Source organism: Macaca thibetana, chromosome 5, assembly GCF_024542745.1.
Source record: "Macaca thibetana thibetana isolate TM-01 chromosome 5, ASM2454274v1, whole genome shotgun sequence".
Lineage (NCBI taxonomy): Eukaryota > Metazoa > Chordata > Mammalia > Primates > Cercopithecidae > Macaca > Macaca thibetana.
Genome location: NC_065582.1, coordinates 138,871,793 through 138,897,450, shown reverse-complemented (window position 1 = coordinate 138,897,450; position 25,658 = coordinate 138,871,793). Strand labels below are relative to the sequence as shown.

The 25,658-nt window shown below is 38.8% G+C and overlaps 1 protein-coding gene across 9 annotated transcripts in view; it reads right to left on the bottom strand.

Annotated features, from left to right (window-relative positions):
* CORIN (corin, serine peptidase) overlaps positions 1-25,658 on the bottom strand; it is a 270,543-nt gene that overhangs the window by 5,352 nt on the left and 239,533 nt on the right. For 8 of the 9 annotated variants that reach the window (XM_050791596.1, XM_050791599.1, XM_050791598.1 and 5 more), the window contains 4 exons: positions 24,060-24,176; positions 21,574-21,623; positions 21,251-21,425; positions 2,684-2,955 (listed from right to left, as the gene is read on the bottom strand). In XM_050791596.1, coding sequence (XP_050647553.1) covers positions 2,684-2,955; positions 21,251-21,425; positions 21,574-21,623; positions 24,060-24,176 — 614 coding nt within the window. Of the gene's footprint in view, positions 1-2,683; positions 2,956-3,468; positions 4,653-21,250; positions 21,426-21,573; positions 21,624-24,059; positions 24,177-25,658 lie in introns of those variants that run through there. The other variant, XR_007725852.1, reaches the window with a different exon arrangement.

The window sequence follows — 25,658 nt, the reverse complement described above, 5'->3', positions numbered from 1 at the left end:
GCCCAGACTGGTTAAGTAAGTTGGTTCATCCTTATCATATGCTATAACAAAAACAATAGCTACTACAAAGAAAATGAAACAATCAAGCCAGAGCTCTGCTGGCTGCCAGATAGGAGGCTGCCAGTTCAGCGTCAACTCAGCATGATAGTCCTGCTCTGCTAAAATAGAGAAAACCTGTTCATTCTAACAGAGAAGGGTTGTCCTATTCTTGATGAAAAGAATGTGTCTCAATATGTGCCCCAGCAGCCATTACTTGAGGTAAGAACCTCTAATCCTAGAGGATATGACAGAGAGATGTTGAAAAGCTCAAAGCCATCCCTTGGTATTGACAGAGAGAATATGTGAATTCCATCTTGCTTGAAAGTTCTTGAAGAACGACAATGGATTTCTTGCAGCAAGACAGCGTGAATCTTTCACTGTTTAGCCATTCTGCAAAATTATACACACTGTTCTTCTTTGAAACAGTGATGGTGAAGCATCACTGGATACCTTATAGGAAGAAAGAGCCATTTTTAGGAAAATCAATGTGATGCAGGCAGTGAATGTTTCATAGGTTGTCTAAAGAATAAGAAAAATAGCTAACACTTATTGGGCACTAGTGGGTCTCATTGTCTTTAATCTTTACAACACTCTGGTGAATTAGGCAGTTGCTATTTTTTTTTTTTCCATTTTATAGTAAGCTTGAAAGTTGTATAGTCAGATCAACCAGGTCTTTCTTACTGAATTCAGCAGAATTTTGCTTTTTTTTCAGACAGGGTCTCATTCTGTCACCCAGGCAGTGATGAGATCTTGGCTCACTGGAGCCTCCACCTTCCAGGCTCAAGAAATCCTCCCGCCTCAGCCTCCCAAGTAGCTGGGACTACAGGCACACACCACAATGCCAAGCTAATTTTTTTTTTTTGTACAAAGAGTTTCACCATGTTTCCCAGGCTGGTCTCGAACTCCTGGGCTCAATTTATGCTATACTACATGTGTGGAGTGTGCAGTATGTTGCAATATCGCTCTGAGTTCAATATGGATATTGTCAGAGGATTGTTACATGTGAGTTTTTTTTTGAAAAAGTCATTGACTTCTGCCTATTGAATTTCCTTTCCATTCTGTAATTGATGAAACAATGTAACTCAAAACTTATCTGACTAAATTTTAAGAAAAAAATTCTTTCAAATATACAATTTCTAAGGCCATGACAGAATGCCTATATACATTATCATTCTTGAAAGCCATGGCATTATACTTGATATGGGCAGAGTAGGCTGTACTTAGAATTTTTTTTTTTGTTTGCTTGTTTGTTTTTTTTAAGTCTCAGGTGGCTGGATCACCTGCAGTCAGGAGTTTGAGACTAGCTTGGCCAACATGGCAAAACCTCGTCTCTACTAAAAACACACACACACACACAAAAAAAATTAGCCAGGCATCATGTCGCATGCCTGTAATCCCAGTTACTTGGGAGGCTGAGGCAGGAGAATCATTTGAAACTGGGAGGTAGAGGTTGCAGTGAGCCAAGATCGTGCCACTGCATTCCAGCCTGGGCGACAGAGCGAGACTTCGTCTCAAAAACAAACAAACAAACAAACAAACAATTATTATTCTAAATTAGGTCAAACTGAATGAGAGAGTCCATTGTAGGGGCTGAGAGTAAGTACATAGTACACATTTTTAATTTCCACATGTTTTATATGTTTAAGTCATCTACACAGCCAAACTATTTTAATCAATTTAAATAGTCAAATAGCAAATCAATATGATTTCTTGAAGGACTTATAGGTTGTACTACAGATGTAATACACATAAGACCAAATCATAACATAAAATTGGAGATATGACCATGCAGCTTGACTGCAGATTCCCTGTGACTGTCTCTATCATTGGGCTATCTTCAGGCAGTTAGAGACAGTCCAAAGCACAGTTGTGGCAGGTCTCCTCCTGCCACAAGGAAGCTCCAAAACATTTATAGTAGCTCCCTGGAGAGAGATTCTGAGGTGTGGAGTGGGATTTTTGGAGACTGCATTTGAGCTTGACCATTTTAAATGCCATGGTTCATTATTAATGTCTATCTATGATTCGCACAGCAAATGAAGTGCGATACATCGCTAAGTATTTACCATTTGTGGCTATCTTTTTGTAAGAGAAAATGGGAAATTATGGCCAAAAGCAACCTAGTTTTTGGTTCTAGTACTGGGTCTCATTCTGTCACCCAGGCAGTGGTGAGATCTCGGCTCACTGCAGACTCCACCTTGTAGGCTCAAGAAATCCTCCCACCTCAGCCTCCCAACTGAGGAACACAGTGTTTCTCAGGCTCCTGAAGATCCTGGCTGATATGGTTTGGCTGTGTTCCCACCCAAATCTCATCTTGAATTGTAGTTCCCATAATCTCCATGTGTAATGGGAGGGATCTGGTGGGAGATAATTGAAACATGGGGGACAGTTACCCTCTTGATAGTGAGTTCTCACGAGGTCTGATGGTTTTATAAGGGGCTTTTCCCCCTTTTGCTTGGTACTTCCCCTGGCTGCTGCCATGTGAAGAAGGACATGTTTGCTTCCCCTTCCACCATGACTGTAAGTTTCCTGAGGCCTCCCCAGCCCTGCAGAACTGTGACTCAATTAAACCTCTTTCCTTTATAAATTACCCAATCTCAGGTATGTGCTTATAGCAACATGAGAATGGACTAATACACTGGCTTACTTTTATTGCCCATGTGGCCCCAGCCTGTGATATAGCAGTACGTATCAGGCTCTAGCCACTGCTCTGGGCTGGGCAAGCAGACAGGCCGGACGTAGCCAGTCTCACTGATGTCTTCATTTAGCTCAATGATGCTGATGTCATAGTCCACCACTGCTCGACTGTAGCGGGGATGCAGGATGATGGTCTTCACAAAGCGTGTCTGCATGAACACTGATGGATGGTCTAGATTGTTGATGCCAAGCACCACTTTCCAAACTGCAGCATTCTCTCTCCTAAAATTATAATTCAAGAGCTATTGGCATCTTAAACTCTGGTTTATCATGTGAAATTCACATGTAATTTTAAATTAAAATTAAAATATTTTATTTATGTAAATAATGGCCATTTTCATGCCCACTTCTCAATGTATTCATGTAAGTGGCATTTATATAATAGCCTGAGTGGTTAGTAAGTAAGTATTATTGTTGCAGAAAGCTTAGTTCATGATTCCTGAATGGGGCTAGTCTTTAACATAAAACTTCTTCAGTTTTAAAGGTAAGCAGAGTTAGTTACTTGCTTCACAGAATGAGCAAGATAATGAAAAGCTATGTGAAAAGTGAAAAAGAAGAACAAGCCAAGATTAAGACATTCCTCCAAGAAAGAGCAAGTGACTTGAAGAAATGCCAGAGGAACCCCCTACAGATTTCCAGCTCAGAGCTTAAAAAGGTCACCCACAACCTCCAATGGTCATTCTCATACTCCACTGTTTTTGAATACTTGTCAACAATATTTTCATCGATTCCCACATTAAAATACTTTCTTCACTTGACTTCGAGGTCTTGCCATGCTCCAAAATTTCTTCCAATCTCATGGGCCCTTCCCTCTCAGCCTTCTCTTCTGGGTTCTCCTCTTTGGCTCTCAGTCTCCACATGTTGAAATGCTCTGGAACTTCACTCTCTGCTTTATATTCTCACACCCTTGATTTCATCTAGTCCAATGGTTTTAAATCCCACCATACCCTGGTGACTCCCAAATGTATATCTCCAGCTCTATCCTTTCCCTGAGCTGCAGACTTAATGGTCAATTGTCTATTTAACACTCTCAGTTGGATGTTTGATCATAGCCAACATTTATTGAGGGCTCACTATGTATCTCACAGTATTTAAGCATTCAGGATTCAGTTTACAGTAACTTAATACTATAACCAGCCCAGGTGAATTTTCTCTTTTTCTTACACCCAACACTGAATGCATCAGCAAGTCTTCGCCACTCCTACTTTCAAATATATCCCACATCTTACTGTTTCTCCCTCCTCCATGGCTACAATCCTAATCTAAGCTACTCTCGACTACTTGGACCATGCAATGGCCTCCCAAATCATGGTCCTTCTTCTAATCTTAGTCCCTATAATCCATTTTCCTTACTATCAGGATATGTATTGACTATATCCCCTATATCAATCAGAGCAATATTTTTAAAATAAAATTAGATCAATCCATCTTCTGCTCACTATTCTCCAAAAGCTTTGTATCACACTTGAGACAAATCCTAGACTCCTATCCCTGGCCTCTGAGGCCCAACACCATATGCTCATTCTCACCCCAAGGACTTTCTTGTTAATTCTGAACATGCCAAGAGCATCCTCAACTCAGGAGCTATTTCCCTTGATGTTCCCCCAGCTCTCACATCAGTCTTACCTTGACTCCTTCTCTTCATCCAGGTCTCAACTCAGACATCATCTGCTCAGAGCTGTTTTCCCAACCAAACTGTCTCACCCTTACTCTGTCCCCTTCACTCTACTCGACACTGCTTTAATTTTCTTCTCATACTATCCATTGATATCAATGACATTGATATAACCATTTGTCTATTCTATGTCTTGGCCCCTAGAATATAGTTACCTCTGTGAAGGCAGGGATTTGGCTGGTGTTTTTCACTGGTGTGGTCACAGGGCTTGGTACCTGGCCAATAGTAGGTCCTCAACAAGTACCTATTTAATGATGGTTCAATGAATGTTTTTGACTCTAACCACAAAGGCAGGGTCTGTTCTTCCTTACTCCCTCCATCCCTTCCTTCACTCCCAGGCTCTCCTTCACCAGAATGGCCAGGATCAAAAATGTTGACATTTATTGGACCACAGTGTTGGGGCAAGGGTAGAGCTTTAATTATGGGCACTCCCTTATACTCTGGTAATGTGAGTCAGCCACATCACCACTGTTCCTACTTGGGAGCTTGTGATCAAATCAACTAAAGTAGGTTGATTTGACTAGCTAGACCAATTGTTTCTCAACCCAGGCTGAACACTGAATCATCTGGGAGTCTTTAAAATAGTGATTCTCTGGACATCACTCAATATCAATTGAAACAGAAGTTCATGGGCTGGGTGGGGCCTGTGAGTCAGTATTTTTAAGAGCTCTCTAGGGAATCTTAGGCAAAACCCCACCCACACCCCTTCTTTTCTTGGCATGCCTTTATTTACCGTCAGCATGGCAAAGATTCGAAAGGCTGAGATTTCAAGAGAGTTAGGAAGGAGGAGCCAAAGTAGGAACTCACTTGGTTTTTAGTATTGTTGGATACTTGGGCCAGACTCTACTAACAGACCCCCCTATATAGTCATGCATGTTGTCCCTTTTTCTATTAAAAATGATAATAATAATAATTTCAGGGATATCAGGGGAACAAACATCATTCAGTGAATAGAGAGGTAGAGATACATGGCAATTTCTCTATGGCAAGCATGGTGTTAGGGATTACAAGAATAAGCAAGAAAAGCATGATCCCTGCCTATACAAACATTATAATTGAGTGAAGATAGACAATTAAATAAACAATTAGATTAAAATGCAGGTAGTACTATCACATGAGCATTACAAGATAATGTTACAGAATAATTTTTTTCTTTTTCATTTTTCTTTTCTTGAGACAGGGTCTCGCTCTGTCACCCAGGTTGGAGTGCAGTGGCATGATGATAGCTCACTGCAGCCTCAACCTCCCAGGCTCAAGAGATCCACTGGCCTCAGTGCCCCACCAAGTAGCTGAGACTACAGGCACACATCACCATATCTGGCTAATTTTTTTTGGAATTTTAGTAAAGATGAGGTTTTGCTATGTTGCCCAAGCTGGTCTTGAACTCCTGAGCTCAAGCAATCCTCCCTCCTTGGGCCTTCCAAAGTGCTAGGATTACAGGTGTAAGCCACCAAGTCCAGCCCAGAAGAATCATTTTTCATTACATAAAGCTGTCACTAAAAGAACATGCTTATCTTTCTCTTTCTTTCCTTTCCTTTCCTTTTTCCTTTCCTTTCCCTTCCTTTTTCCCTTCTTTCTTTTACTTCTTTCTTTCTTTCCTTTTCCCTTCTTTTTTTTCCTTCTTTCTTCCTTCCCTTCCTCCCTTCCCTCGTTCCTTCCTTTTTTACTCCACAGTAATGAGTGCATGACCATTTGAGAAGTTCAATATGTACTTGAGATTCTATTGTTTTGGACACCTGAAATCAAGCAATAATTGATTTCAAATTTCTGCCTATTTAATAGCTTCTTGCCCTTGAATAGCATTACTAAGTTTTGGCTGTGAAAAACATTCATCCACATGCTTAAATCATAAGCGGTATTTTGAGTAACTGAACATTCCAAATTATTTGTAACAAAATTGAATAACATCAAAATTCTGGACTTAATTACCGTATTGAGATTAATGTAATTCTAATTATAAAAAATTAATGTCAATAAAACTGCTAAACATTAATTTGTATCCAATAGTCTCTTGTTACACAAGCTACTGTCCTTATGGTATTAATATCCACCAAAAGAAAAAAAATGTCCATAGGAAATTCACATACTTTTTTGTATTCAGTGATGACAGTGTTCTTTTCTTCTTTTTGTTATGAGTATATAGTGAAAAACAATGTCTTTTTTAATGTCTTCCCTCCTATCACCCTGGGGATGGCAGAAACCAAAAACAAAACAAGAAAAAAACCCAACCTATTGTTTGAAAGAGTTTCCCAGGGTGAAGGACACGTACATACATGGTGATTGTCACATCAAGCAAATACTAAGGAGTCAGGAGTAATGGCAAAGACAGCCCTGTGTCTGGGTAGAAGCAAAAAGAAGGAGGACCATTTCAGCCTACATGAATGCCACATGAGTTTAATATCAATTCTAAAGTACGAATTAGCTGGATGTGGTTATGCGCACCTATAGTCCCAGCTACTTAGGAGGCTGAGGCAGGAGAATTGCTTGAACCCTGGAGGTGGAGGTTGCAGTGAGTTGAGATCATGCCACTGCACTCCAGCCTGGGCGACAGGGCTAGACTTCATCTCAAAAAAAAATAAGAAAGAAAAAAAAGAAAAAAGAAAGAAAGAAGTACCATTGGAGAAACATATGGAAACACACTCTGATCATAAGACTGTTTTAGTAAAAAGAGCTAAATTAAGGCCAGGTGCGGTGGTTCACACCTGTAATAACAGTACTTTGGGAGGCTGAGGAGGGCAGCTCACCTGAGGTCAGGAGTTCAAGGCCAGCCTAGCCAACATGGCAAAACCCTGTCTCTACAAAAAATACAAAAATTAGCTAGGTGTGGTGTCAGGCGCCGGTAATCCCAGCTACTCAGGAGGCTAAGGCATAAGAATCATTTGAACCTGGGAGGTGGAGGTTGCAGTGAGCTGAGATCAGCCATTGCACTCTAGCCTGGGCGATAAGATCAAAACTCCATCTCCAAAAAAAAGGGCGGGGGGGGGGGGCGGTGGTTAAATTAGGCTGCCAAGAAAAGAAAGCCAAGTATAGTGGCTAAAAATCTTCAGTTTAAAGGGAATTACTTGGCATTTGGCTGTCAAGCCTCAAAGCAGCAGCAAGGAGAGCTGGCACATCCTTAAAGAAGTTTGTGCAAAGAACTTCAGACTGTGAGAGGAAGGAAGCAGGCCAAGGTGAAGCCAGGTGAGAATCCACCAATCCCAGGGAAAATAACTGAGGAAGATGTTAAAACACCTTGTTCTTTGTTCTCACTGTGGATAGTATTTTATTCCTTGAAATCACATTTAGAGTCTAATCTGCTTCATGTTTACAATATTGTTTTAATAATAAATGCACTTTATAGACGATATTGAGCTTGTATGATTTCAACTTTCAATTCTTCAATTATTAACTCTAGAGAGAAAAAAAAAAAAAAAAACTCAGGCCAGATGCTCAGAGACACTATAGCATCCAGAGGAATTTATTCAGAATTGCAGACACAATGTCTCTGGAGGCAAAAATCAGTCCCTTTGGTTTGCAATTTGCCACACTCAGCTCTAGTTTAGACATGAAATTTTTCACTCAATTCAGCTAGTCAAATTTAAAGATTTCTATCTTTATCTTTTCTTAGGAGTGAAAAATTTTCCTTCTCTCAGCCTCTCTGACTTTGCTTAGAATATCTTATATTTAATATTTTTCCTGTTTAATAAAGGTACTATTATAATTAACACCTACGATAAAAATTTCTCTATTTTACAAGACTTACTCCAGAAATAGCATAGCTAAGTGGTGATTTGGAGATCATCTGAAAGTTAACAAATCAGCACTAAATAAAGAAATACCACATTATGGCATCATTGCTGTTCTACAAATTTTAGGAATCTCTTACTTTTAATATTGTGCTCTGTCCTTGGCATTTCATTTTTATTATTTTATTATTTTTATTTTTAGAGATGGAGTTTCACTCTTGTCACGCAGTGAAGTGCAATTGCGCGATCTCAGCTCACTACAACATTTGCCTCAGGGGTTCAAGCAATTCTTCTGCCTAGCCTCCTGAGTAGCTGGGATTATAGGCACCCGCCACCACGCCTGGCTAATTTTTGTATTTTTAGTAGAGACAGGGTTTCACCATGTTGGCCAATCTGGTCTTGAACTCCTGACCACCCACCTCGGCCTTCCAAAGTGCTGGGATTACAGGCGTAAGCCACCATACCCAGCTATCCTTGATATTTTTTAAAATGATCTGTAACAGGCAAGGTAAAAAGATTTTTTTTCTTCAACTTTTATTTTAAGTTCCGGGATATATGTGCAGCAAGTGCAGGTTTGTTACATAGGTAAACGTGTGCCATGATGGTTTGCTGCACAGAACAACCCATCACCTAGCTATTAAGCCCAGCATCCATTAGCTATTCTCCCTGATGCTCTTCCTCCCCCACCCCCACCCCAACAGGCCCCAGTGTGTGTTGTCTCCCCACATGTGTCCATGTGTTCTCATCATTCAGATCCCACTTATGAGTGAGAACATGCAGTGTTTGGTTTTCTGTTCCTGTGTTAGTTTGCTGAGGATAAGGCTTCCAGCTTCATTCGTGTCCCTGCAAAGGACATGATCTCCTTCCATTTTAGGGCTGCATAGTATTCCATGGTGTATATGTACCACATTTTCTTTATCCAGTCTATCATTGATGGGCATTTGGGTTGATTCTATGTCATTGCTATTGTGAATAGTGCTGCAATGAACATATGCATGCATGTATCTTTATAATAGAATGACTTACATTCCTTTGGGTATATACACAGTAATGGGATTGCTGGGTCAAATGGTATTTTTGCTTCTAGATCTTTGAGAAATTGCCACACTGTCTTCCACAATGGTTGAATTAATTTACACTCCCACCAATGGTGTAAAAGCATCCCTTTTTTTCACAGTCTTGCCAGTATCTGTGGTTTCTTGGCTTTTTAAAAACTGCCATTCTGACTGTTGTGAAATGGTATCTCATTGTGGTTTTGATTTACATTACTGTAATGATCAGTGATGTTGAGTTTTTTTTTCATGTTTGTTGGCCACATGAATGTCTTCTTTTGAGAAGTGTCTGTTCATGTCCTTTGCCCACTTTTTAATAGGGTTTTTTTTTTCTTGTAAATTTGTTTAAGTTCCTTATAGACTCTAGATACTAAACCTTTGTCAGATAAATAAATTGCATTTTTTTCCTCATTCTGTAGGTGGTCTATTCAATCTGATGATAGCTTCTTTTGCTGTGCAGAAACTGTTTAGTTTAATTAGATCCCATTTGTCAATGTTTCCTTTTGTTGCAATTGCTTTCAGTATTTTCGTCATGTAATCTTTGCCTGTGCCTATGTCCTGAATGGTATTCCCTAGGTTTTCTTCTAGGGTTTTTATAGTTTTGGGTTTTACATCTAAGTCTTTAATCCATCTTGAGTTAATTTTTGTATAAGGTATAAAGAAGGGGTCCAGTTTCAAATTTCTGCATAAGGCTAGCCAGTTCTCCCAGCACCATTTATTAAACAGGAAATATTTTCCCCATTGCTTGTTTTTGTCATGTTTGTTGAAGATCAGATGGTTGTAGGTGTGTGGCCTTATTTCTGGGTTCTCTATTCTGTTCCATTGGTCTATGTGACTGTTCTTGTACAGTACCATGCTGTTTTGGTTACTGTAGAATTGTAGTATAGTTTGAAGTTGGATAGGGTGATGCCTCTAGCTTTGTTCTTTTTGCTTAGGATTGCCCTGGCTATTTGGGCTCTTTTTTGGTTTCATATGAATTTTAAAATAGTTTTTTCTAATTCTGTGAAGAATGTCAATGGTAGTTTAATGGAAATAGCATTGAATCTATAAATTACTTTGAGCAGTGTGACGATTTTCACAATATTTATTCTTCCCATTGATGAGCATGGAATTTTTTTCCATTTGTTTGTGTCCTCTCCTATTTCCTTAAACAGTGGTTTGTAGTTCTCTTTGAAGAGGTCTTCACTTCCCTTGTTAGCTGTATTCTTAGGTATTTTATTCTATTTGTAGCAATTGTGAATGGGAGTTCATTCATGATTTGGCTCTGTGCTTGCCTGTTGTTGGTGTATAAAAATGCTAGCAATTTTTGCACACTAATTTTGTATCCTGAGGCTTTGCTAAAGTTGCTTATCAGTTTAAGAAGCTTTTGGGTTGAGACAATGGGGTTTTCTAGATATAGGATAATGTCATCTGCAAACAAAGATAATTTGATTTCCTCTCTTCCTATCTGACTATCATTTCTTTCTTTCTCTTGGCTGATTGCCCTGGCCAAAACTTCCAATACTGTGTTGAATAGGAGTGGAAAGAAAGGGCATCCTTGTCTTGTGCTGGTTTCCAAGGGGAATGCTTCCAGTTTTTGCCGATTCAGCATGATATTGGCTGCGAGTTTGTCATAAGTGGCTCTTATTATTTGAGGGATGTTCCTTCAATACTTAGCTTATTGAGAGTTTTTAATATGAAGGGATGTTGAATTTTATTAAAGGCCTTTTTTGTGTCTATTGAGATAATCATGTGGCTTTTGCCTAGTTCTTTTTATATTGAACCAGCATTGCATCCTGGGGATAAAGCCTACTTGATAGTGGTAGAAAAGCTTTTTAATGTGCTGCTGGATTCAGTTTGTCAGTATTTTATTGAGGATTTATGCATCCATATTTATCAGGGATATTGGCCTGAAGTTTTCTTCTTTAGTTGTACCTCTGCCAGGTTTTCTTATCAAGATGATGCTGGCCTCATAAAATGAGTTAGGGAGGAGTACCTCTTTTTCAATTTTTTGGAATAGTTTCAGCAGATATGGTACCAGCTCCTCTTTGTACCTTTGGTAGATTTCAACTATAAATCTGGTGAATAGACTTTAGAATAGAGACTTCAAAGTAAATGTATGAAGTGGCTGGGGGAAATTCAGTAAGTACAGACTGTTACATCACAAGCCCTACCCATTCTGAGGGCCATCCGCCTCTCAGCTCCAGAAAACTGTTGTCATGTTGGAATGCTCAGTGGAACCTGACCTTCCAATTGTCTAAGGAAAGCCAAAGTTCTGGATTTTATGCAAAGTATCTGTGGTTTTAAATGCTGCCTAAAAATTTAAAAATGGATACAACAAGCAAACTAGATTGGCAGCCTGGGTGTCTCAATAGGATATAATCTCAATAGTTTTCCAAGTGTTTCTACACACTTTATTCCAAATGATCTTCACACCAACTGTGAGATGTAAATAGGGATTCATTGTTCCATTTTAGAGGAGAGAAATCAATGACTCAGAGGAGATGAGCAACTCACATGAAGTCACAGAGACAGCAAGTGATGGTAATAGACTAAATTGCTGATCCTTTGAACCTTATACACCATATCCTTAAGACTAAACTTCTCTGAAACAAAGACAAGGGTCCACAGGCATCAAAAAGGATTAAGGTACTGGGCACAGGAGCATATAGGATGGATGAGACTCTTGTGAGTGATAAGGTGACAGATAGAAGGAAGATGTGTGCTCTTTCCTGAATGTATCCCTCAAATATGATAGAAAGCTAGCCATCAGTGATAAAATTACAGGAAATGAACAATTCTATTATGCCAGGTTCCAAAAAATGCAAGAGAAGGGCCTAGTCACATACATATTCTAGACCTTCAAGAATCGGGTTTCAGAATGTTTTAGGGGGGGAAAGCTATGATAATATGTCTAGAGATTCTTAAAGCAGTCATGGCTCAATAAAGTTGGAAGAGTTTAAGTGCCAAATTCTGATACTACCATCACAAATAATTGCAGTATGTAAGAAAATGAAGAATCAGCTGAACAGTAAATGTGACTACAAAAAGATCTCAGAGTAGGCAAGAGCAGTGGCTTACACCTGTAATCCCAGCACTTTTGGGAGGCTAAGGTGGTCGGATCATGAGGTCAGGAGTTCAAGACCAGACTGGCCAACAGAGTGAAACCCTGTCCCTACTAAAAATGCAAAAATTAGCCAGGTGTGGTGGCACGTGCCTGTAGTCCCAGCTACTTGGAAGGCTGAGGCAGGAGAATCACTTGAACCTGGGAGACGGAGGTTGCAGTGAGCCGAGACCGCGCCATTGCACTCCAGCCTGGGCAACAGAGCAAGACTCCATCTCAAAAATAAAAAATCTCAGAGCTTTGAAGTCTACCATAAAAGAATGGCATGAAACCAAAGTAACTGTCCAAAAGTCTTACTTATTGAATGAGCAGGACTTTGTCTAAAAAGAAACAAAGTGGGAAAAATAAAAATGGCTTCTTGGCAAAATGATGTGCAAAATAGAACAAGAAAAGAGGAAAATTGTTGTCTTTAACAGATAATTTAAATGTTTGTAGAAAAGTAAGACAAAGCAGACCCATTTGAAGCTTACTTTACCTCCAATTTCTTTTTTTGTTGTTGTTTTGAGACAGAGTTTTGCTCTTGTTGCCCAGGGTGGAGTGCAATGGCACGATCTCAGCTAACTGCAACCACTTCTACCTCCTGGGTTCAAGTGATTCTCCTGCCTCAGCCTCCAGAGTAGCTGGGATTACAGGCACCCACCACCACGCCCGGCTAATTTTTTCTATTTTCAGTAGAGATGGGGTTTCATCACGTTGGCTAGGCTGGTCTTGAACTCCTGACCTCAGGTGATCCACCCGCCTCAGCCTCCCAAAGTACTGGGATTACAGGCGTGAGCCACCACACTTGGCCCTTTACCTCCAATTTCTATATTCAAGGATAATAATCTTCAGACAATACCCAGATGATTAATCTATGTGATGAAAACATACAGTTGCTTAATACATTGGAAATGGTGAATTGATGTGTGGTCCAAGGCATGGGAGGAGCTGGTAAGAGATCACTGACCCTCTGCAGATGAGTTAACATTTCTAGTTTCAGACAAATTACAACCCCACATACTGAAATGACTACCAATATGATTACTAAGCAACACCAAGAAGAGGCTGACTTGTCCACTAACAAATATTTGTTGAGTGGCTGCTGTATGCCATGCTGAAAGAAATAAAAATTCAAGAATGAGGAAGGCAGATGGAGTTCATGTCTTCATAGAGTTTTCGTTCCACTAAACTAGATAGTAAAAAAAAAAAAAAAAAAAGGTACAAGAACAAATAAGATGATCTAAGGCACTTAGAAGTAAAAAAAATATGGTAATGTAGTAGAAGATTTGACAGGGCAATTGCTTTGGCTAGGTTGGTTAGGGAAGGTCTTTGAGAAAGTGACACTCAAATTGAGACTTGAATAATGGAAAGAAAGTAGTTTTAAGACTCTATGAAAGTATTCCAAACTGCAGAAACAGCAAGTACAAAGGTCCTGAAGCAGGAATGAGCTTGGAGGATTTCAGGAGCTGAATGAAAGCTAGAAAGGTTGGAGTCCAATGAGTGATAGGAGACTAGAAGGAGATGCAGTCAAAGTGGTAGGACTAGATCTTAATAGGCTCCAATGAGAAGATTTTATTCTTGTTATAAAGGGAAGTCAATGTAAAGTTTTAAGCAGGGGAGTGACATGGTGTGATTTATATTTTAGAAAGTTCACTATCTCACTGTGTGAATAATAGGTAATAAGGGAACAAGAGAGTAGTCAAAAAAAGTCAGATAGGAAACTGTTTCAGTAATCATTATGGATTGGTTGTGTCCCTCTAAAATCTATATGTCGAAGAAGTTGTAACTCCTAGTATATTATAATATAACTTTATTAGGAAATAGGGACTTTATGGAGGTAGCCTCATTAGGATGGGCTTGAATCCAATATGACTAATCCACATATATATAACACCAGCAGGTTATATATATAACCTGGAGAAAACTATCTGAAGAGGAAGGCAGACAGTAGGGTCCTGCTTCTACAGACCAAGGAATACCAAAAATTGCCAGGAAACCACCAGGATCTAGGCAACAGGCATTCTCTCTCACAGCACTCAGAAGGAAGAAACACTGCCAGTACCTTGATCCTGAACTTCTAGCCTCCAGAACTGTATGGCTCAAATCACTCAGCTTGTGATACTTTGTTCTGGCAGTCCTAGGAAATAAATAGTCCAGAAGTGAGATGATGGTGGCTTGGAGTAGGGTTATAGCTTTAAGATGGGAGAGGTGGTTGGCTTCCACTTTTTTGGAATAAGATTCTACAGAATTTACTGATAAAGTAAATGTGAGAAGAATTAAGGATGACTCCTAGGTTTGGCATATTAGCAAACTGATGGATGATGCCTTTTACTGAGATAGGGGAAGTTTGTGAAGCAACAATTATTTGTTCAGTGGGAGAAGTGAAAAATAAATAGATTTGTTTGGGTCATGTAAAGTAGGATGTTTATTACATGTTCAAATGAACATCTTCACAATTAAACGTATTCATGTGAAGTTGGTGGGTAGTGGTGATTGGGTGGAAATCTGGGCTGGGCTGGAGATATAAATTTAAAAGTTATGAACAAATATTTCATATATTTGATATTCAAGTATGATATTCATATTGCTATTCACATACTTTATATTCATATTTTTCAAATATGAAAAGTATTTGTTCAAATCAGAACTAGTATATAAACCATGTGATGAGATGAGTGACTCTAGACATACAAGAAAGCCAAGAATTTGGTACTGGGGAACTAAAGCATTCAGTAGCCTAAAAAAGGAGGAGCTGAATAAAGAGAAAAAGAGTTGGTCACTGACATATGAAGAAAACAAGGAGTTTTCTGTTATTTTAGAAGAAAAGTGAAAGTATTTCAAGAAGGATGTAGTGATAAAATACTGGAGAGAGTTCCAGTGGGTTGAAAACTGAAAATACATCATTGGATTTGGCAAGATGGAAGTTATTAGAGATTTTAACAAGTGTCACTTCTGTAATGATCTTGATAAGAACCCAACGAGAGTGTGTTGAAGAGAATGTGGGACATGGAGCGGTGTAGACAGTGACTGCATGAAACTCTTTTAGGAGATTTTCTGTGAATAGTGGCCAGAATGGAGCAACAGATGAAGAGGGATATGAATTCAAAGGAATGGGGTTTGTGATATTAAGGCATGGCATGGTTGCTGAAGGGAGTGATCCAGCAAAAAAAAGATAAATTAATGATGCAAAATAGAAATGATGACTTTAAGAGTAAAGTCTTTGAAAAGATGAAAGGGGATATGCTTGTTTTAAAATAGGAGCAAAGACATGTCGTCCACCATACTCAAGGGAAAGCAGTGAATGTGGCCAAAGAGGCTGGTGATTTGTTGGAATTGGGGGTAAGACAAGGTGAAAGACTTGATGGCATCTATTTTATTCATGAAGTATAAGGTGAGATCAGTAAAGGATGACAAAGATTTGGGGACAGAGAATAAGCTGTCAAATAGTTGTCTATTCACAATCAGAGTAGAAGAGTGACTTTACTGTGGAAGTATATTGAAAGCATCTGATTGTGTTACATGTTAATTTGGAAATCATGATCACATATTTTATGTGACCTCAGTTAGCAGACAGGTGTATGATATTCTGCAACATGGGTTAGGTGTTCAGGTGCAGATGCAACATGCATGACTAGGGAGTGACAAGACCGAAAGACACAGGCAAGTAACTACAACAATTTAAAACAAGAGAGTTTCAAATTTCTGAAAGCCACCAAAACAATGGGATTGCATGTTAGGCCAACTGCTAGCTATATCCTAGACCCAGACATTTTCCAGTGGAGAGGGAGGGTGACAGAAAACATTTCCATAGAGGGCAGGGCAGTGGGGAGTATGAGGTAAGGTCAGAGTCACCTAGGGATTTTTAAGGTCACACTTGCTCACTCCCTAGTGATGCTGAGAAACAGCACCCCATGGGAGGTATAGATCTAAAATGGAAAATTTTTCTTTTAGTGGACATTACTACTGACGGGAATGGGCCAAATTCTTAAGAGTAGATGGAATAGAAAAACAAATTGTGAATGACTGGCACAGTTCATACACTCCTAGAAGATAAAGAAGTAAGCAGAAGGACACAGCATGAGCTCAGTAATAAAAAGTCAGACCAAACTTCTCACTTCCTTTTCTCAGTGTATTAAAAGACTGCCAGATCAGGGCAGGCGGGCAAGTGAAAACAAGGATTTTGTTCTGTGGGGTATAGGAGAGGGAGCTGTTTAGAAATAGGTGGAAGATTATTGAGTAATATTAAGGGTCCAACTGATGTTGAAAGTCAGGCATGGCAGGAATCTGCGTTCTTCAGTAATACTCTCCCTCAGTTCTGAAGAGCATAGACATAGGATCAGAAAATGTGGGCTGGGCGCGGTGGTTCACGCCTATAATCCCAGCACTTTGGGAGGCCGAAGTGGGTAGATCACTTGAGGTCAGGAGTTCAAGACTAGCCTGACCAACATGGTGAAATCCTGTCTCTACTAAAAATACAAAATTAGCTGAGCATGGTGGCAGGCACCTGTAATCCCAGCTACTTGGGAGGCTGAGGCAGGAGAATGGCTTGAACCTGGGAGGCAGAGGTTTCAGTGAGCCGACATTGTGCCATTTCACTCCAACCTGGGCAGTAAGAGTAAAACTCCTTCAAAAAAAAAAAAAAAAAAAAAAAAAAAAAAAAAAAAAAAAAAAAAAACAAGAGAGAAAGAAAAGAAAAGAAAAAGAAAGGTCCTGGTGAAAAGACTGAAGTGATGAGCCCAGGGAACCAGGTAAGCTGAGGGAAAGAAAGGAGGCAAGGGCTGGACACGGTGGCTCATGCCTGTAATCCCAGCACTTTGGGAGGCCGAGGCAGGTGGATCACAAGGTCAGGAGATCAAAACCATCCTGGCTAACACGGTGAAACCCCATCTCTACTAAAAATACAAAAAATTAGCTGGGCATGGTGGCGGGCACCTGTAGTCCCACTTACTCGGGAGGCTGAGGCAGGAGAATGGCGTGAATCCGGGAGGCAGAGCTTGCAGTGAGCTGAGATCGTGCCACTGCACTCCAGCCTGGGCGACAGAGCAAGACTCCATCTCAAAAAAGAAAAAAAAGAAAAGAAAAAGAAAAAGAAAGGAGGCGAGAAGGAGACTCTTTGGACTGAGACACCAGGGGACAAAGTGCAGCCACCAACCAAAAATCTTGTTGGTTTGAAGAGCTCGTGCAGAGGGAATCAAGACATGGGTGACGTGGCAGGAGTATGGGTTGTGGTCATGTAGTGGGAGGACAGTTTTTCACGTGGGTTTCCTGGAGAGGAATCAGATGTTTCTGACCATTACTAGCTGTGTGCCAGCCTAGGAAGTTCATTCTTAAGTCTTTTAGAAGTGGAAGAAAACAGGAAAATTGCTTGCTAAATTATCCCATGAAAGTCAAAGTCTTTCTTCCTTAGAACTTTTGAAAGAAAATTATCACTAGGACACATGGGGCTTGATCTGGTCAACCATCTCATGTTTTTAAATTTTCATTTGGGATTTTTATCTACCTCTTCATAGCAGAGCAAAACAAACTTGTCTTTTATTCCCATAAATATAATTAAAAGAGACAGGCTGAGGAGACCTACCAATGGGTCACTCTAGCCCTTGCCAAATTATGGGATCAGGATATTAAGTATATCCCATTAACTGCTGTAACTGATGGCTCCAAAAGGGAGTATGGCATAAATTAGAAGTTCCCAAAAGTTTGCAGCTCCCCCTGGAGATGTAATAAAACAGAATCAGGGTTATTAGCACACATTCAAGCAAAGGCTTGTTTGAAGTGGGGCATTTTCTAACTTCTTACGGATAGACTAGGCCTCTCTTGACAGTTTTGTTAAATTTAATGTTCTGTGAAACTTCATCAAGGCCTTTAATATTATGTACATGCCCTTAATTATAAACACATATTTCTTCTCTATTGCAAGATTTCTCCTGAACTTTACAGATCTGCCAGTGAAAAAGGAAACTTGGATAACACATGTGGAAATAACAAAAGTGGGGTATGAACCTAGATTAACCAGCACATAAAGAGCGCTGTTCCCTGAAAAAAAACTGTTGGATTCATTTAGGTAATCATCTCATGATGAATGTACTCTTGCTAGTACAACCTTCTTCTTACCATGGAGTTACAAATTAGGTCTGGAAAAGACATCTGGAAACATCTGGCCCCTTCTAAAGCAATAACATTTCAGTGTGTTTTTTGACATACTAGGCAGATTCTTCCAATAATTCTGGATCTTACACATTAAAAGCTCTCAAAAGAAGGTGCTAGTTTGATTTTTTTAATGTTTTATTTCCCCCAAAATAGCAATCAAATAACTGGATATACAAATTTCCATTTTATAATCACTATCACACTGTATTCTAATTACTTGTTTAAATGTCTGTCTCCTCACCAGATTAGCCCCTTAGAGAACAAAACATGTATCCATCTCTGTAACCTCCTTATGAAACTACAGGTATGTGCTGGAACTGTATCCTCTAGAAACAAGAGTACCAATAGGTGAGTAGCTTTCTTTAAGACATTTATTGCAGTATTGTTAAAATGGCAGCAAACTGGAACTAAACCAAATGTTTAGTTTGGGAATCAACTGGGGAATAATTTTTAAAGTTATAGTAAATCTATAGAATATTATTTGACTTAAAAAAAAATGAGTTAGAGCTACGTCAATTGACCTGGAGAGATGTCCATGATATATTGCTACATGAGAAAAGCAACTTATAAATGAAAGTATAGAGTGTTCTTCCAAATTACAAAAGTAAACAGTGATGCCTTGTGAAAAATACATGTGTTTATGGTTGTGGGAGAATATTCATAATGCACTAACGGGGGTTACCTTAAGGATGATCAGGAGTTAAGGTTAATGAGTGTGGGAGAATAGTGTTAGCAAAATGCAAAAATATTCATGCCATAATGCTAAGGGAAAATGCAGAATGCATGATTTTAGCAATAGTTTTTTTAAAAGAAAACTTTACCTTTTGGTATATTACTGGTTGATGCCAGGCATAGTTCTTAAAGCTCTACACCGACTGTTTCACTTCCTGCCTGCACCAACTTGGTGAGGTAGGCATTATTATTCCCTTAATTTCACATAACAGAAAACTGTGGCCCAGAGAAGTTACTGAATTCTGTCAGTGGTTACACAATAATTGGCAAAGCTAAGACAAAATAATAACAAATAGGCAAAAAATGAAATTGCTTTTTTTTCCTAGAAACTAATCAGATCAAATGAAAAGTATCCATTTAATTAAGTAATAGATCTGCGGATTATTTTTTGTCTCAAACTTTTTTGCTATTATTTAATATTACTTCATTTAAATAAAGTAAAATTATTAAAAATAAATTCAATAAAATGGCTGGTATGGTGGTTTTCAAAACCTATCCTCAAGTCTTTTGATGTGGGAGGTCTGTGTTTCTTCCCTTTGAATCAGGTGGAGCCTGCGACTAATGGCTCTGGGCAACCACATGGGAGAAGCAATATTTTGTGCCTTTGGATGCTGAGTCAAAAAAGGTAATACAGCTTCCTCCTGGCTTCCTTTTTGGGAAGCTTGATTTGGAGGATGCCAGCCACCATGAAGTGAGTCTCATATGGAGAGGAACTGAGGCCCCAGCCAACAGGCAGCATCTACTGTCAGACTTCAGATGGTGCCAGCTTCTTCCTAGCCTTGGCATCTTCCAGCTGAGGCCCCAGAAATCACAGAGCAGAGACAAATTATGCCAACTACACTTCGTCTGAATCTTCAGTGAGCACAATAAATGTCTGAGTTTTTGTTTGTAGTTACTGTTTTGTTTATGTTTGGTTTTGTTTGTTTGTTTTGTTTTGTTTTGCTACTAAATTACATAGCAACAGATAGCTGGAAGAGATTCTGCAGTGATGCTCATCAGTTTGGGGTAGGTTTTCCCTTATTTTTATTATTTTCCTCTCTTTAGGCATATTGTGGTGGTTAATTTTATGTATCAGTCTGGCTGGGCCACAGTGCCCAAATATTTAGCCAACTATTATTCTATATGTTTCTGTGAAGGTGTTTTTTTCTTTGGGGGGGGGATGAGATTAATATTTAAATCAGCGGACTTTGAGTAAAGCAGATGACACTCCATGATGTAGATGAATCTTACCCATTCAGATGAAAATCTTAATAGAACAAAGACTGACCTCTCCAGCAAGAAGGAATACTGCCAGCAAATTGAACTGCAACTCTTGCCTAATCTTCCTGCCTGCCACCTACCCCATCAGGTTTTGGACTCACCAAGCCTCCAGATTCACATGAGCCAATTATGTCAAAATAAACCTTTGTTTGTTGTCATTGCTTTGTTTCGTGTTTTGGTTTGGTTTGGATGGGCTCCAAACCAAAAAAGTGATCACTCTTCCCCTGAGCCAATCCAGTTCAATTAAGTTCATATCCCATTGCTACCCCTCTAATTGTCTCACCTCATTCAGCACACAGAAGAGAAATCTCACTTCTGCTACGACAAGGCTGCCTAGATTTGGAACCATAAAATGGACCATAACATAACCTCTCTCTTTACATACACACAAAAACACACACACTCTCTGAATAGCACACATATTACACACATTATACCTTTAAGTCTGCTTCCCAAACCACTCAACAGTTTCTCTGCATCCAAGCCTCATTGTAGTATCCAAATAAATCACTTCTGTTTAAGTTATAATATATGTGATATATTTAAGAGGTCTAGAAAAGAGACTAAGAGTAGCATGGAGTCAATCTTCTAAACTTCTTTCTCTCTCTCCCTCCTTAGGACAAAAATCGGAAGCAATATGCAGCCATTTCCAACAAATGAGCAGCCAGTATATTAGATTGCAACACCAAGGATAGAAAACTTTAGGAAGATAAAGACCTGGAAAGTAGATTAGCTGTGGCTTTCTCCTCGATGTGGCTTCATGGAGTTACATACGCCACTGAGAATTCCTGAGTGACAAAGTGATCAAATCCAGGCAACGGAAAAAAGGAAAGGTGCAGCTTACCCCTCAAAGCAGTGAGCAACTGTCAGAACCCACTTCTTCGCAATGAGGACACAGCCACAGATATGTCCACTGGGTTCACTCTGCAGAGAACACTGCCATGGCCACCTTCCAGGGCGACTTGTCCGACCCCCAAGGATCCTTTTGTTCATTCGGGCAGCAGGGCGGCGCCCACAGTCTACCAAGGAGCAGAAGACACAGTTTGTGAGTTGATGCCAAACCTTGCTAAATGCTTAGCTCTTTGCTGTCACTTACAAGGGATCACTCTTCCCCTGAGCCAATCCAGTTAAGTTCATATCCCATTGCCACATCTCTAATTCTCTCACCTTGTTTAGTACATAGAAGAGAAATTTTACTTCTGCTCTGACAAGACTGCCTGGATTTGGAAACATAAAACAGTATAACATTAAGTTACGTATTTACTGTTCAATTCAAACACTTTACCAGTGAAAAACAAGACAGTTCCAACTGTTACCATCGGAGATCACATTCTCTGAGCAACAATTCCCCCTGGTGCAGGAATTCTCAAGGCAGGAGTGTGGTCAGATATTAATCATGTTGTGGGCGGGAGTATATGGAATATATATATACCTCATTTTTTTAGTTTATTTAATATCATAATGTAATTTCACATTTGTGGGAAAAGAAATTATTTTAACAAAATTTCCCACATCATTTTGGCTGGTAGTACCACCACAATGTCAATTCAAACTACAATTCTCAAGGGGAGATGGGGGTACTTTTTAGAATCAATGGTGAGGAGGCAGCATGTCAGCTTTTTATGCTTATACAAAGTGGTGTGTGCTCAAAACCAGTTGAGAAATAGTCCAAGACGAGTAAAATATGACTTCAGAAATTAAAGAACAGATAAAGGAATGGAATGTTTAGACTGGAAAAGAGTCTTACGAAGATTTTCAAGGTTAAATTTCCTCTGTATGAGAAGTTGACAAGAGGAAAAGTAGCTTAAATTTATTTCATATAACTTTAGATGACATGATCAAAACTAGTAGGTGCAATTTACAAGAATTGTGGGTTCAGGGAAAGAATTTTCTAAAATCTAAGTTCAACTTTGAATGCAAGAACATAGTCCCTGTTAAAGGATCTTTCAATGTGATGGCACAAGATAATTCAGCTTGGGGTAGAAATTTTAATCACTAAGTTGTCTTCCAACCATGAAACATTTACATTACAACCTCAATGTAAATGAAAAAGGACCATAAAAACCCATATTGAGACTTTCAAAAATACTATGATGTACTTAGAATCCTAGATATCTCAGATTTAAAACAAAACCCAACCCTAAATATATAATTTCCACATTCCTTTCTGAAGATTTACTGTATTTTCATTTCTTGCTAAATTTACATAGGGGTACGTGTAATTATTTGCATACAATATGTAATACAAGAAAAGCTCATTTGCTTTCTACCCTCCCACAGTCTAAAATCCTCTCTTCCTTACTCTCTATTGCATTATCCTAAATTTATTTGCAGCACTTACCAAAGTCCAAAATTATTTTTACTAATTTATAATCTTTGTCTTCACTCCATACAGTGTACATTCCCTGAGATAAGGGCCTTTGTTTACCCTCATTCACTTCTACATCTGCTCAAATCCTAATGCTGAATTTGGTATTAAAGAGATACTTTATAATTAGTTGTTATTTGTTAGATTGAAAACACATAGCTCTTAGGAATAGGAAAGTCATCAAAGACTATTCATCCAACTTCTTACTGGAAATTGCAGTTATATAAGATAACACTTCTAGTTAGTAAACCAGGACTAGAACCAAGTTTACTAACTCCCAATCTAGAATGAGTTATTTATTTATTCATTTACCTGACCTGAAAGGTTTTTTCTGGAATTCCAAGTTTGGGGAAACAAATCACTTTGTTAAAAGGTTTAGGTCATTGTTTCAGAGGAAGTATTTCAGTTGACAAATATGCAGAAATCTGGCTGCAGTTTGATCTGTGAGGAAAATGTCAAGACATTTTAAGAGGAAATGGTCCATTTTTAGTTTTCCTCTTTAAAATTCTTAAGAGGTAGTAACATTTATGAGCTTCGGAGTCAGATAAACTTATTTAGAGTTCAGACACTATCACTTAGCATCTGTGGGCTGTGAGATTTGAGCAAGTTATTTAAATATTCTAAACTAAATAAAATATTAAAGCTGTAAAATATTGGATAATCATCCATGGTTCACAAATCTATTTGAGGTTTAAATGAGTCAGTGTATATAAGACTACCTAGCTGTGTGCCTATCATGCAATAAGAACTTAGTAAGTGTAAATTTCCTCAATTTGTCTTCCTCCTACACCCCACCCATAGACAAGTGAAGTAGCCCTGTTTAAGATGCAATGATTTTTTAGGGGAAACTTATGTGCACTTTCAAGGCAACTTGATTATAATTTTATTTTGTGTCTATTCCTCTCTTAGACATTCCATGTTTTCTTAGTTATCATTGCTTCAATTCCCTTTGTTATCTAGTTCTATGTAGCATCTGTAGGAAATGCAGACATGAGGTTTTATTTTGAATAAGATATTAGAAGAAATCCAAGATTAGAACCCAAGTTCCTCTCTTCTCACCATGATAATTTCTGTAATGATGAATAAAAGAGAAAAAAAATCTATGTCTGGAAAGAAGAAATACAAGCAACCAATGTTGAAATGTAAAGGCAATAGCAAATCTATGGAAACTCTTTACTGAAAAGACAAATTAGGATTATCTTAAGTTAAAAAATGAAAGAAAGGCCTGATGAAAATTCTTGTTCTGTAATCTGACTCTACACAGTTCTTATGAATGCGTTCTTACCCATTTACAAGAAGTTCATGTAAAGTGGTCCCATTGAGGCTCTCCCAGTTGGAGTGTAATGTCAGCCACTGCAGCTCTTTCTCCTGTTCCTGTATCAATTCGGTCACAGATGGTTCTCTGATACAAGGCAAATACTGGATAAGTATTCAAAGTACAATGATCTTTGAACAGGCATTATCATTATTTAGCACTCATTCTCTTTCAAAAAGAAGCATTAAATTATGTCAACATTTCAAGAGGAGAATTTCGACTGTTACAAATTGTTAGAGTTGTTTTAGTTATTCTCCCTGCTGACCTGTGTTTGAACTTCATGAGATGTTAGGATTACAATGTGTATGATATAAAAGTTCCAACAGGTAAAACATAAGAACAACTTTAGGCAGGGATCAAAGGTAAAATAAAATTTATGTAGCTGGGGTTTTTTTCCTCCTCTTTCCTTGTCCATTGTAATTCTGCAACATAGCAATATCATAAAATAAAATAACAACACATAAAGAGAATCAGTGGCCATTTAGCATCTGTTTAGGCAGTATAAAAGTTGTAAGAAATGTAATATTTCTATATTTCTAGGTTGTTTGGTGTTTTGTTTTGTTTTGTTTTGTTTTTTTGAGACGGAGTCTTGCTCTGTTGCCCAGGCTGGAGTACAGTGGTGTGATCTCGGCTCATTGCAACCTCTGCCTCAGGGTTCAAGTGATTCTCCTGCCTCAGCCTCCCAAGTAGCTGGGACCACAGGCACATGCAATCACACCCAGCTAATTTTTATATCTTTAGTAGAGATAGGATTTCACCATGTTGTCCAGGGTGGTCTTAAACTCCTGACCTCAAGTGGTCTGCACCCCTCAGCATCCCTAACTGCTAGGATTACAGGCATGAACCACAGCACCCTGCCTCACCTGATTATTATTTTTAAACTATTGTAATCACATAATAGAAAATGAACAAAAACTTCCTCAAACTCATACTTTTAAAAAGGCAAGGAAGAACTCTCTAAAGGGAACACTTGATGACAGAATAAGAGCCAAAGATGAAAAACACAACAGTATTTCATAATGAATGAATTATAAACATTTGATTTTTAAAACAAATGTCATACCTCCTAGCCACAATGAAGAAGAGTGGCATAAGATATAAATTTATTTAGAAACTTCAATTGACTGTTAGATTATTGAAGATATTAAAAAACATCTTACAAAAATAAGAATTTTTATTTTTCTTGGCCAAAATGAATCTGGCTTTCCGTCAGTTCCAGAAGTTCTGAATGTAGAGGCAAAGTGAGAAGGAAAGTATAAAAGTCAGAGGCCACATATACTGTGTTTGTGGTAACCTGCATCCTAATAACCTGCATCCTGAGAATTCCCTTCTGCAATAGAACTACCTATGGACCTCCCAAATCCAGGTAAAGCCAAAGGAAGATAAACTTTAGATTTTGTTACTTAATCAGGTCATTCTTAAATCAGATATTCAGAGGGCAACAAGATACTTGCATGGGGTGTGCAATTGGGAGACAGCGTGCACTGATGCTGGATGGGAAAATCATTGCAAAGAACTCAAAGGCCCCCTAGCTCCCCTGAGGAAGGGCTCCACAGACATCCACAGGAT